Source organism: Chrysochloris asiatica, unplaced genomic scaffold (assembly GCF_000296735.1).
Source record: "Chrysochloris asiatica unplaced genomic scaffold, ChrAsi1.0 scaffold00074, whole genome shotgun sequence".
Classification (NCBI taxonomy): Eukaryota; Metazoa; Chordata; class Mammalia; order Afrosoricida; family Chrysochloridae; genus Chrysochloris; species Chrysochloris asiatica.
Window position 1 is genome coordinate 12,352,847 of NW_006408592.1, and position 14,128 is coordinate 12,366,974.

Consider the following 14,128-nt stretch of genomic DNA (forward strand, 5'->3'; position numbering starts at 1 on the left):
GTAAAACAAGGTTAGTAAAAGACAATCTTTTAGGGGTTGTATTAGCAGTAGAAAAATTAAAACTGAAAGTGCACATGTTGTTGTTGTTAAGTGCTATTTAGTCAGTTTTGACCCATAGTGACCCTGTATAGGGTTTCTGAGGAGTGGCTGGTGAGCTTGAACCTCTGACTTTGCAGTCCAGTGCATTAACCCACAGGTGCTTAAATACATGACAGCAGTTATTAATATTAATCAATTAAAATGTCATGAGAGACAGGCTTCTGATATGGGAGCCGAAGTAAGCCCCAGGTGACCCTTCTCTTTCACTCCTGGATGACTACTAACAGTGGTGGTTCAGCCACTCCCTTGCTGCTCCAGTACCCTTAACTTCAGCCAGAAAGCAGCCCAAAGTCAGGAACATTGCCTCAGCCGAAAACACTGCTGCTGACTTCTATACCAGGCTCTGTCTGCCTCCACTAAAGCACTCCTGAGGTCACCTGAACAAAACAATTGGCCCCACATAGTCTCGCCTTCTACTGGTCCAAGGCTGTCTTTTCTTCTGTAAGGAGCATAGGTCCCTGAGTGGGACCCTCTGCCAGGATGGGTCATACTGGCTTCCAGGTTCTCTCCCTTCCCATCACTTGGCATCTCTACTAACTCCCTTCTGGTTCAGGGTCATAGCAATGCACATCTTCAGCAGGTATCATTTATGTTCTATGAACATCCTTTTCATCTTCGTTAGAGTTGAGGCCTCAGACACTTGAGTTGTTTCTGGGGGAAAGATTGTGGCTGGAGTGGAGGATGAAGGGAAGAATCTGATAAAAGAAGAGGTTAGAAAGAGGTGTCTTAGTTATCTAGAGCTGTTATAACAGAAGTACCACATGTGGATGGCTTTGTTGTTGTTAAGTGCTGTCGAGTCGGTTCCGACCCATAGCAACCCTGTACAGGGTTTCCGAGGCTGTAAATCTTTACAGGAGCAGAAAGCCTCATCTTTCTCCTGCGGAGTAGCTGGTAATTTCGAACTGCTGACCTTGCAGTTCGCAGCCCAATTCATAACCACTACGCTACCAGAGCTCCTTATGTGGATGGCTTTAACAAATAAAAATTTATTCTGTCATGGTTTAGGATGCTGGAAGTCCGAATTCAGAGTACCAGCTCTAGAAAAAGATCCTTGTCTCCTTTCAGCTTCTGGAAGCCCAGCATTTCTTGGAGCTCTCCATGTGTCTTGGCATCAATGTTTCCCTGGATCTACTAGTTTTGGACTTCAGGTCCAAAGGACATACTCTATTCCCAGCTCTTCTTTATTGCTGTTAGTAGGTCTCTCTTTCTCTGCTCATTTTTCTCTCCTTTTTATCTCTTGTAAGATAAAATATGTTGCATGCCATACACCTGGGAATCCCCCTTATATTGGACCAGGGTCATGATGGGTTGGTGGTTCAAACCCACCAGCAACTCCTCAGACACTCTATACAAGGTCCACTGTGAGTAGGAAAAACTCAACGGCACTAACACCAGCATCCCACCCTTAATCCTCTTACTGGTTTATCACATCAGATCACATCATGGCTGCTCATCACACAACTGCCGAACCAAGCTGACATATTTTGGGGGGAACACAATTCAGTACATGGCCACAGGTATAGATCAAAACCTAAAGGACTTTGCAGACCCTGGTGGGCTTTATCCTGAAGGCAGCAGTGTGTAATAAGGACGTGATCACTCAGGTGGGTTTTTGACTCCCACCCCACTCCACCGTCAGATGTGCTTTATAACTCTTTGCCATAGAAGATTGGGTTACCTACAAGGCAGATAGTGATTGAGTCATTCTTCACTAAAAATAGCCTTAACACTGATAGCAGCTCATACTTGTTTGTGTTTGATGGTTTCCAGAAAGCTGTCTCTTGATTCAAGTTATAGCACAGCCTTTGAATCTCATCTGCCTTGGTTTGAATCCTGGTTCTCTCTGAGTATCTGTCTCTCCCTATAAAATATAGGTCTCTACCACACAGGATTCTCACGAGTAACAAATCAAATGAAATCCTTTGCAGACTGCGAGCATGAGAAATATTTCTTTCACATGGATTGCCGTATTTCACTCTTGTTGTAGCTTTCTGATGCCCTTTGCTAACTATTTACCCCATTTTATACGTGAGAAAACTGAATCTCAAGGAGGTTACATGACGTGCGATGTCAGGGAGTTAATAAATTGCAGAATCTAGATTATAATCCAGTGGTTTGATTTTTTCCATCCTCGTAATGCCTTCAGCTTCCAAAGATTAGAGTTTTGGGGGAGCATAGCTTAGATGGTTGAGACGGGAGATTTACTTGCAGCTCATTTGGATCACCTGCAAAAGTTTTATTTACTTTATTTCTTGTAAATAACAAAAATGTAGCCATCTCTCCTTGGGTATATACTTGCCTTCTCTGCGTCTATTTTTATCTATGAAATGGGGACAATTCCTGTTTCTCCAAGTAGTTGAGGGGAGTAACTAAAGTACAGGATCTATCATATATCTCAATTTCTTTATCTGTGCAATGATGATAAAAACAGTACCTGCTCTATAGTGGATAATGAGGACTTGCTGAATAAATACACGTAGAGGGCCTGGAACAATAGTACCTCTAAATCTAAACCACTGAGTTGATTCCAACTCATGGTGCCCCATGTATGTTTCCAAGGCTGTAAACTTTTACAGGAGCAGAAAGCCTCATAGGGTTCAACTTCCACAGTGTGGTTGACAGTCAGTGCTTATCCTACAATGCCACCAGGGCTTTTTGGCACATAATAAGTGCTCACTAAATGTGACCAGTGGTTTTAAATATGTGCAGACACCAACATGACTTATTCCCTTTGCTCTAAACTCATCTACCTATCACCACTGTGTGCACAAACAGAGGCCTCAGAGCCCTTCCTGGCTTTGTCTGTTCTTCTCAGACTTATCCCCATCTCAATAAACTCTTTTACTTACTTTTTTTGTTTCATATACTGTTGTTGTTAAGTGCCGCCGAGTTGGTTTGACCCATAGTGACCCTGTATAGGGTTTCCGAGGAGCAGCTGGTGAGCTTGAACTGCCGACCTTGTAGTTCAAACTGCTTTGCAGTCTGGTGCATTAACCCACAGCGCCACACCAGGACTCCTCATCTACTGTATGCCACTTTATATAATCCAACCCTATTGTGGCATCATTCCAACTCCTATCAGCCCTGGAATCGGTGGTTCTTAAATTTTAGCATGCATCACAATCACCTGGAGGCCCCTGAAACTGGATTGCTGAGCCCACCCTAGGCTCCATGATTCTCGAGGGTTGGGGTGGCAGGGTAGGAGGATTTTCATTTCCAACAATTCCCAGGTGTTGTTGAGCTGCTGGTCAGGCTGACACTTTGAAAATGACCACCCTAAAAGTATAAAAGAAACAGTGTGAATCTGGGGGCCTCTGTGGCTGGCTTATTTTGTTTTTGTTGTTTTATTCAAATCTGGTTTTGTATCACTCTTCCCTACTAGAATTAAAGCTCAATGAAGAGAGGATTTTTTTTTTTTTTTTTTTTTTACATTTCATTCATTGGCATACCTTCAGCACGCAGGTGCTCAATAAATAACAGTTGAATAAAATAGTGGCTGACTGAATGAATATATATAATTTGTCTGTGCCTGAAGAGCATACAGTTCCCTTTCCTGTAGTCCTGGTTCAGACCTCTCTGGGCTGCTTTTCTAGGCAGAGTGCTATGCTTGAACTACTGACTACCCTGACCACGCGTGTTTGTACCCTAGATCACCCTGGCGGCCTGCAAAACCACTCCCGGCTCCGGACACCGCCACCACCGCTCTCGCATGCCCACACCCCCAACCAGCACCACGCGGCCTCCATTAACTCCCTGAACCGGGGCAACTTCACTCCGAGGAGCAACCCCAGCCCGGCCCCTACGGACCACTCGCTCTCCGGAGAGCCTCAGGCAGGTGGTGCCCAGGAGCCCGCACACGCCCAGGACAACTGGCTGCTCAACAGCAACATCCCCCTGGAGACCAGGTGCGCACTGGGCAGGGCAGGGCCGGGTGGGGTGGGCTGCGCTGGGAAGGGGGGCATGGCATCTGGGTCTGAGACCCCAGATCTTAAGCGAGCCGTTTGGGGTCCCCACCACCTACCCTGATCAGGGAAGCATTAAGGCTATGGGGCTCTGATTACCAGATAAAGGGCTGGCTGGAGGAGGGGGTGGACGGAGGAAAGCCTGGGCTTTGGGATCAAACAGACCTGAGGTCCAGCCCTATCCTGCCGCTTCCTATAGGTCTAGTTGATAAATCCCACCATGCTTCACTTTCCTCTTCATAAAATGGGGATGAATCCTGAGAGGGCTGTTGTGTCTGAGTGTGGCTAGCACAGATCTGTGGCCAAGAGCAGTGTGTTTGATTTTTGCCCTCTGCTATGATCCCATCACCCCATCACCTGGCCTCTGGCTGGTGCTCCATCATTGTGAATCTCTTGGCTCCTCTCCCTCCAGTCCTACTGTCCAGTCTCTTTTCTACAATAAACCCAAAAAACCACTGCCATCAAGGTGATTCTGACTCATAGTGACCCCATATAGGGTTTCCAAGACTGTAAATGTTAGGGAGCAGTCAGCCTCATCTTTCTCCCACAGAGCAGCTGGCAGGTTTGAACCACTAATCTTGTGGTTAGCAGCCTAACAGTGATACCACAGGGCCACCAGAGCTCTTCTTTATATCCAAAGTCCTAATAATATCTAACATTTATATATCAGCTTTTGCTCCGACCCCCATTTGGAAGTTATGGAAACTGAGAAGCGGTAACATCCCAATCACTATAGACAGGTTGCCTGGCTTGTGTCCAGAATGAGCCTTTTACACCACAGCCACCTTCTTTAAGGCTGCAGCCTCCCGCCCTGTCCCTTCTTCCAACCATGCTGTGGAGTGCTTCACTCAGTCAGGAATTCCAGTCAGTCTGAGTTCTGTAGAGTCCTTATCTCTGCTGAATCACCATTTTCCCAAAAGGGAAATGATTTTTTTTTCCCCTCCCTGATTATAAAAACCATATAAAATCACTGGAGAAAATGCACAAAGGTGTAAAGTTGAGAATTAGATTTACCCATAATTCTACTACTCTGAGATAAGCACTGTTAACTTTGGGTATCCTAGTATTGCCCTACTTTCTCTAAACTGAAGGTGTAGTAGCCCAGGCAGGCACAATCAGAACCTCATAATCCTCTACCTCAGTGATTAATGTGAAGATTACCCTTCCTCCCACCACCACCTCCCACCTATTCTTCATATACTATCTATGAAGGAGAGAAAAATCATACCACATTTAAGGAAGTAGAATTAATCTAGTCTTGGAAAGTGTGTCCATCCACCTGGGTCTGTCACATAACTGACCTGTACTATTCTCACATTGAGCTTGTGGGGTCCAGTAAGAGAAAAAAACAACATACATTGGCCCCATCTTAATTCTGTAGAATAGATTTTTCAAATACAAATCTGTCAGAGATGCAGCTGAATCCCTTATCCCACTCGCGGTCTTATAATTAATGTTTCTGTTAACATCCTTTAAAGTCATGTATGATTTTTCCCTCCATGCCTCCTGTGCTTGAATCAGTAACAGAGCTGGCTAATTGTATGTCATCCGCACCCTGGGTAGCTTAATCAGATCTCCATTATTTCCAATGTGTTTATTGAATGACAACACATGGCTGAAAGAAGGCAGCATATCACTGAGAGCCCTGACTCTGCATGGAACACAGTAACTACTCCCTCTGCTTCAGTGTTCATTTTTCTCCCTTAGAATCATTCGTGGATGGGGACACACAGGGATTTCTTACTTTGAGTCTGCCAGATTTTTTTAAAGAAAAGGAAGAGAGAACAGGGAAATTTTTCCTAATGATTAGTTCAAGGTACAAAAGTGACCCCAGGTCACCTCCCCTACCTGTCAGCCAGTACTCACCTGTCTTTCTTTTAAAACCTACATCCACTGATCAAACCACAGGAAATATCTGTTTCCTGATAGTTTACTATTGTTGTTATTGTTAAGTGCCATCAAGTCATTTCTGATGACTTAGCAACCCTTTTTGGATTTCTGAAGAGCAGTTGATAGATTTGAACTGTCAACCTTGTGGTTATCAGTCCAGTGCTTATCCTACAGTGCCATACCAGCACTCTGTTGTTGTTGTTAGGTGCCATCAAGTCAGTTCCACCTCATAGCAACACTGTGCATAGCAGAATGCAACACTGCTTGTCCTATATCATTCTCAAAATCATTGCTATGTTTGAGCGCATTGGTGTAGCCACTGTGCCGGTCCATGGCACTGAAGGTCTTCCTCTTTTTCACTCACCCCTGCTTTACCAATCATGATGTCCTTCCATCACCAGAGACTAGTCCCTCCTGATAACATGCCCAAAATAAGTGAGACGAAGTTTTGCCATCTTCATTTCTAAGAAGCATTCTAGCTCAAGTAATAAATATTTAGTGTAGAATAGTTAAAATTTTAAATAAGTGTGAAAAAAAGAAAATCACTTCTCTACCACCAAAGGGTAACTGTTGCTAACATGTTGGTGCATATTCATATGTACCATTACATACCAAAAAATACCTATCTATATTTGTTAAGTGCTGTTGAGTTGGTTCTGACTCGTGATGACTGTGTATAGGGTTCTGAAGAGCAGATAGTCTGTTTGAGCCACCAGCCTTGCAGTTAGCAGTTCTGCAGTACCACCAGGGCTTATATATACCTATGTGTGTGTGTGTCTACACATATATATATGATAGTACATATTTATATCTATTTATATTTTTACATATGTATATTCACACATTTATGTGTTGTTGTTGTTGTTATGTGCCGTGGAGTCGGTTCCAACCCATAGCGACCCTGTACAGGTTTTCCGAGGCTGTAAATCTTTACGGGAGTAGAAAGCCTCATCTTTCTCCCATGGAGCGGCTGGTAGTTTCGAACCGCTGACCTTAAGGTTTGCAGCCCGATTAGTAACCACTACGCTACCAGAGCTCCACACATTTATATAGCAGTTATATATAAATTCAGTATACATACGTATATATGAGTGTATATATGTATGTTTACCAGCAGTCCCTCCTCTGTACCTTTCTACTTACTCTTACACACTTTTCTGCTGGAGTTTTCCTCCTTACTTCTTGGTATAGCAAAGAGCCACTTTTTCATGAAGACCCCACTAATATGTTTGAGAAAGTCTTCCCCCTATGACCCCAAAGTCCTGCACAACTAAAGCTAGCCTGCAACTGGTGGTGGTGCCTATTACAGTGGGGAGCATAAGTAGAATTCTGGATCTCAATTCTGACCTTCACTGGTTGATGGCCAAAAAAACTACCATGGTACAGTTTAAAAGTACAAGTGACAAGCCTGGTACACAGACTCATCAGTGATTTTGACCAGCTTGACGAGGTGGAAAGAATGTGGACTTTAGAGTAAGATGGACCCAGATTTCAACCTTGCTTTAATTCTGGTTTGGTACTGTAGGATCAGCACTGGACTGCTAACCACAAGATCAGTGGTTCAAAGCCACCAGCTCCTCCTCAGAAACTCTATATAGGGTCACTCTGAGTCGAAATCGACTCAACAGCACCCACAAACAACAGCAGGTAAAAATCTAAAACACACAAAAGTTCATATCTTGGTTTCCCCATCCACAGTTTGTAATAAGATTTTATATCTCTCAACAAGGTTGGTGAGAAATAAATGAGGTATCATGGGACGAGCACACATTACAGTGCTGGACTCTTAAAATGCCTGCCATAAAGGTCTTTCCCATTCTTTCACATGCATCTGCTTCTCAACCCTGTGAAGAAAAACAGTCATTCAGCATTATTTACTGAACCATTTCTGACCTGAGGGGTTGAGGGAAAAACTAATTGGTACCACCTCTGTTCTAGTGGGTAGAAGCTGTAAGTTTGCTCCTGATGTTCTGTGTGCATAAGTGATCTATTCACTGCAACAAGTTATTCAATAGCTTTCTGGTCAGACAGACACTAGGCTCAAACCCCTACTCCAGTATGGCGCTGTAGGATCAGCACCGAACTCTGAACCACAAGGTCGGCAGTTCAAACCCACAAGCTGCTCCTCAGAAATCCCATATAAGGTCGCTATGAGTCAGAACTGAGTCGCCAGCACTTGGCAGCACAGCATGGACTTAACCCTTAAATCTCTTTCTCTCTCAAATGAGAAAACAATACTATCTTCCTATTCTGATTATCTAGTGTCATATAGCAAACTACTTCAACACTTAATGGTTTCGAAAATAACTATTTAATTATATTTCACAACTTGATGAATCAGGAATTCAGGGAGGGCTCAGCTGAGCTATTCTATCCACATGGTGTTGACTGGAGTTAACACCTGGTATTCTGCTGGCAGATAGACTAGTCTAGAGAATCCAACATGGTCATTCATACACTGAAGTCCTTGATGGGGTGGGAAAGGCTGGGCAGCTGTAATTATCCAAGTCCTTCTTGCTGTAGTCTCAGGCCTGCTCCACATGGTCTTCCCAGCAAGGTAGTTGTGCTTTCTACTTGGTTGCTCAGGGCTCTAAGACACTAGTCAGAAGCTATTGATTTTCCTAAAGCTGTGCCCTGGAACTGGCGTAGTGTCACTTTCATCTTATTCTGCTCATCAAAGTAGTAGTAAGACAGCCAGGTTTAAGGGGAAGGGGTATTGAGCCCATATGTCAATGGAAGCAATGCCTAAGAAAGAATTTGCAGCCATCTTTAATTGAACACAGTACTTCATGAGACTGTTGTAACAATTACAGAAGATAACGTCTGAGCCCATAGTAAGTACTCAGTTCTTTATTATATAGTACTGGTTACTCAGTAAATACTTGTTGAATGCCTACTATGTGCCTGGCAGGTAAGGCATTTAGGACAAAGAGTTCTTATGTTGCAGTAGGATGAGTTCTGTGATAGAGGTAAGCATAGGTAAGCATGTGCTGTGATTTCATAGTCTCTGGATTCTCAGCACTCTATGCAGGGCTTTCCACTTGGCGAATGCTTAGTAAAGAATCATACACAGACGATAAGAATGAATGAAAGAACAAATGAATAGGTACATCCACTTAACTGAGAAAAGAAAGGGCTCCCCAGTGGACCTGGTGCTGTGGGAGCTGAGTGTTGAAGGGGGAGCGGAGCCCTCAAATTGAAGAGGAGAGGAAGGCACAGCCTGAGCAAAGGCTTAGAGGCCCAGGAGAGCAGGGCCTATTTGAGGCAGTTGTCATAAAGGATTTGCAAGTACCACCAGTATGGGGACCCTCCTGATGCCAGAGAAGCAGTGTAAGTCCCTTCCCTAATTGTCACACTGAGTCTGTGTTGAGAGTCTAAAATAAATAGCTGAGCAAATACCATAACAGCTGGTAGAATGACCAAGAGGGATTTAGATTTCGCTGGCAGGAAAAGAACTACTGGTGTAAAGGGAAAGGAGAGAGAGGCTTTTGAGGTTAGATCCATACCGTTCTCGGGACCTGCCATGTCGCTGGCCCTCCCCCAGATTAACTGAGTCCTCGGGGAGGAGACTGGACATACCTCGGCTCCCTAGAGCTAGGTTAGGATGCTGCTCTGCCCCTCATGTACATCTGTGCTCCATTCTGGAGAGAGCCCTGCGTGCAGGGTCCTCCAAACCCTGGCCCTTTTCTTTTGTACACTGCAGCATCCGAACCTTAATTGATTTCACAGGGACTGTTTGATTCATAACCCGTCAGGCTCCCGCTGGAGGAAGGTGAAGCCAGAGCAGGACGATGCCAGACCTTGGCTCTAGTTCTTCTGATCTCAGGCCTGGTTTGGGAGGCTGTGATTTTTTTTTTTTGTGGTTACACTCAATCTGGGGAGTAACCATATTCCCTCAGGGATGGGGGACTGTCCTGGTAGTCACCAGCCCAAGCCTGGTGTGGTTCTCAGAATGACACATGTTGCCTTATGGTTGGTCAGGCCAACCCATGATAATTAACAGTCTGCCATGTTGTTCAGTGATTCAGTCACATCCACTGCTACATAAGAAGCTCATGCTTTGGTGAGGGAGACAGACGAGTAAATGAATGAGATGATGGGACACTGTAGAGAATACGTTACTAGAGGGAACAGTTCAAGCAGAAAAGACAGAGTGGCTCCCTGCACTTGAGAACATCAAGTCCTAATCATAGCAAACACTCCCATAGCTGTTCTAAGCACTTAGCATGTCTCAGCGCTTTCATTCTCACAGTTTTCCCATAAGGTGCTGTGTTAAGGGCCCCCAAGACTAACCCCAAGTTCTACGATTCACTAGAAGGACTTATAAGACTCAGTGTATAGTCATACTTACAGCTGTGCTTTCTTAGATCAAAAAGGTTACAAAGCAAAATCTGCAAAGAGAAAAGGTACAAGGGCAAAGTCCAGGGGAAACTGGCTGTGTGCTTCCAGACTCCTCTCCTGGTGGAGTCACACACCCAAATCCAAAACCAAACCCACCACCATCTGGTGGTTCCAACTCATAGCGACCCTGTATAGGGTTTCCGAGACTGCACATCTTTACGGGAGCAGACAGCCTCATCTTTCTTCTGTAGAACCACTAACGGGTTTGAACTGTTAACCTTGAGGTTAGAAACTCAATGCTGAAGCACAAAGGTGTGCCTCATTCCTCTAGCAACAAGCTATGACAACACATGTGAGCTATTGCCAACCAGAAAAGCTCAGTAGACTCAGTGGCCAGGGTTTTTATTGGGAGGTGATCACATAGGCACCCCCTGCTAAGCACATACCCAAATTCCTGTTGTGGCACTGTAGGATAAGCACTGGACTGCTAACTACAACGTCGGCGTTTCAGACCCACCAGCTGCTCCTCAGAAACCCTATACAGGGTCGCTGTCAGTGGGAACCTACTCAGTGACACTTAACACACACGGAGAAGTAAGCAGGTATTCAGCACAAACCTTATTGTTTTTACAGATTGTTTAGGCGCGATGAGCCAGTTTTACCAGTTAATGGGAACCCTTCCGAAGTCTCAGTTCCCAGACAGCAGTGAATGGTCAGCCTTGTAAACAGACCTTCCAAAGGCTAAGAGTCATATCAGCACTGTTAACTCTTTTCTTCCTGGTTGGGCTAGTCTAAGTGTCATTCCCATTTTAGACATAAACAATCCAAAGCACACAAAAGTTAAGTGACTTGCCTAATGTCACACCCAGCCAGGAACTAGTAGGGCCAGAATGCATAGCCAGTGTCGGTGTCCATCCACCTTTCCACTGTCTGATGCCGCCTTTCCGATGGTTAGCGGCTACTTTACAGAGCACGCTAGCAGAAGAGTCCTGAGCAGAGTTATCTAAAGGCACGCAACCAGGAGAGCTGGCACATTGGAAAGATGACAAAGAGTTGAGTGAAGTAGGCACACAGGGACCTCGTGCGGACGAGAGCAAATGGGGCTCCACTATGAAGGGCCTTGAGTTACTTGAAAAGGACCTTGCTCCATTTTTTGTTAGGCATCAGGGTCCCAGGATGGCAGAAGTGGAGATGGGTAGCTGTCGACATCTTCGTAGTAGGAGAGTAACATGATGGGATGAGCCTTTTAGAAGCATCACTGTGGCCTGGTTCCTTTGTTGTTTCTTTGTCCATTCAGCACCCTAAATAACTCTTTGTATGGTCTTGACCAAGTCAGTTGCCCTCTGCATACCTTGTGGTCTCAGCTACAGAAAGTAAAGTGTGATCCCTGACTGTCCTGCCTCACTTGGTTGTTGTGAGAGTCAGAAACAACAATGGCTGTCCAGGGCTTTGTGGATAGAAACACAGTCCAGACAGTACCAGAAAGGCTGTCCCAAAGAACTACTGGCCTCCTCAGCTTCCTGAACATTTCCTTTCCAAACACCTTTTGTTTTACGCTTGTGCGATGAACTCAGCCTGTCCTGGCCCCGCCCCATGCTAAGTACTAGGATCCAAGAGATGAAACTGGAAGCTCTTGCTTCAGGCAGCTCAGAGACTAAATCAAGGCCTCCCCCTAGGCCTGAAGAGAAGCCATTCCCTCCCCACTCCAAGAGGAGCTTGAAGAACAGCAGGGCTTGGCTGTGCCTCCCCTGGTACTCCATAAACTCCTTCATGACCATCAGCTTGGGCTGGAATGCTAGAGTGAGCTGGCTGTGAGTCACATCTCTTGCCTTTTCCTTGTTGTATGACCTCAGGCAATGACTTAACCTATCTGAATCTCAGTTTCTGTATCTGTGAAATGAGATAATAACACCCATGGGTGTAAGAGGCAAAGGAGTCCTATACCCATCCAGACCTGAAGTCTCTGCAGCAATGAACAGGAGACCATGCAGGCCTGTGGCTCCTTGGTGGACTCAACAGTTTAGAGCCCCCTTGTATCTTCTTTTCTCAATAGAACTAGAATTCCATAAATATGAATAATTTCTGTTTCTAAGTAGAACTGGAGTCCCAGAGTCTTGGATGAGTCTTTAACATAGAATTTAAAATGGGAGTCAGAACACCCAGGTTCACTTTCAGCTCTGCCTCAGACTTGGTGAATGTACTAGGGCAGAACACATGCATCTCTGGGCTTCAGTTTCCACAGGTATCAAATAAGCGAAATTATTTGACCCAGAACTTAATTCTAAAATTCTAAAATAAGGTTATTTCAAGGTAGGAGTAGCATTCTGAATAGCAAGCATTTTCAGAAAATGCTTTTGTCCCCCAAAGTTCCTTCACAGGCTGAGAGATTGATACATGAGTTAGCATGAGTGTGGATGTTCTTCCAGGAGCTCCGGCACCTGTAACTCTAGAAATCCTTCATTCAACCGCATCACTCTCACCTTGTAGTTTTCTGTTTCTTTTTACATCATAAAAGTAAAAATAAAATTCAGTTCACTTTTTATCTGGGCACTAGAAGATCCTCCCAGTTAACATTTTGATCTTTATCTTTTGTCTTTTTTTCTATGAATGCATGTGTTTGTTTCTGATGGGTCTTAAGGAATAGATCTGAAGCATTCTTCTAGACTTGGGGCACACAGCCATGAATAAAAAAGACAAGACGTTTGCCCTCATGGAAATTAAGTTGAGTTAGAAAGAAATATATAAATACTCCAGTAAGTAAAGTAATCAATCAATAAATTAGTTTAAAATATACTTAAATTTATAAGTAGTGTCAAGTCCTGTGAGGAAAAATTAAGTCGAGCAGAGGTTGGCTGGAGAGTGATTGGGAGGTGAATTGGGAGCTGTTCTAGTTAGCATGAGAAGAGAGAGAGGTTGATTCAGGCAGATGAAAACAAAGCCTCTGCTTATCTGAGAAACAGTAAGGAGGCCAGTGTATCTGAAGCATAGAAATGAGGTTGGAGAGGCAGCAGGGGCCAGGTCTTGTAGGATCAGCTAAGACTATGGCTGTATTCTAAAAGGTTTGGAGCATTAAGAACCATAAGTGACATGATCCAAATTGCACTTAAGAATCTAAAAGGTGAGTGATTATCACCTTTTATGGATGTTCAGGGGAGCACAGTAGCTCTATACCATAAGCAGTAGGCTGTGAACCACAAGATTGGTAAATCAAGCCTACCAGCCACTCCATGGAAGAAAGATGAAACCCTATACAGGGTCACTGTGAGTCAGAACTGACTTGACAGCACTTAACAACAATGTATGGTCAGAGAGGTTAATTCACCTGTCTGAAGGCTGATGAATAATGGAGCTGTACCTGAACCCAGATCTGTCTGGCCATAGGAACTGTGTGCCTCCCACTGTGCTATAAGACCTCAGATTATCTAGGTCACTTGCCTAGTGTTAGGAACGCCCACACAACTACAGTTCTTCCAAATACTGTGGCGTGAACACCACTGAAACTGTGTGTTGTCCAGGTCTCTGGGCCCAGGAGGCTCTTCAGGACTCACCCTAAGGGAAGGTATTCACCAATAGTGAGAACCTAAGGAGCTCTGGTAGCATAGTGGTTACGAATTGGGCTGTGAACCCCAAGGTCAGCAGTTCGAAACTACCAGCTGCTCCACAGGAGAAAGATGAGGCTTTCTGCTCCTGTAAAGATTTACAGCCTCGGAAACCCTGTTCAGGGTCGCTATGGGTCGAAACCGACTTGACGGCACTTAACAACAACAACAACAAGCGGGACACTAAACAAGACTTGGGGATGGGAACTGAATAATTTCACTGTGAAACTTACATTT

The 14,128-nt window shown here is 44.6% G+C and overlaps 1 protein-coding gene across 1 annotated transcript in view; it reads left to right on the forward strand.

Annotated features, from left to right (window-relative positions):
* Positions 1 to 14,128, forward strand: part of TENM4 (teneurin transmembrane protein 4) — a 543,700-nt gene that overhangs the window by 217,866 nt on the left and 311,706 nt on the right. The window contains exon 3 of the mRNA XM_006864983.1: positions 3,749 to 4,004. Within this exon, the coding sequence (XP_006865045.1) occupies positions 3,749 to 4,004 (256 nt within the window). The remainder of the gene's footprint in view (positions 1 to 3,748; positions 4,005 to 14,128) is intronic.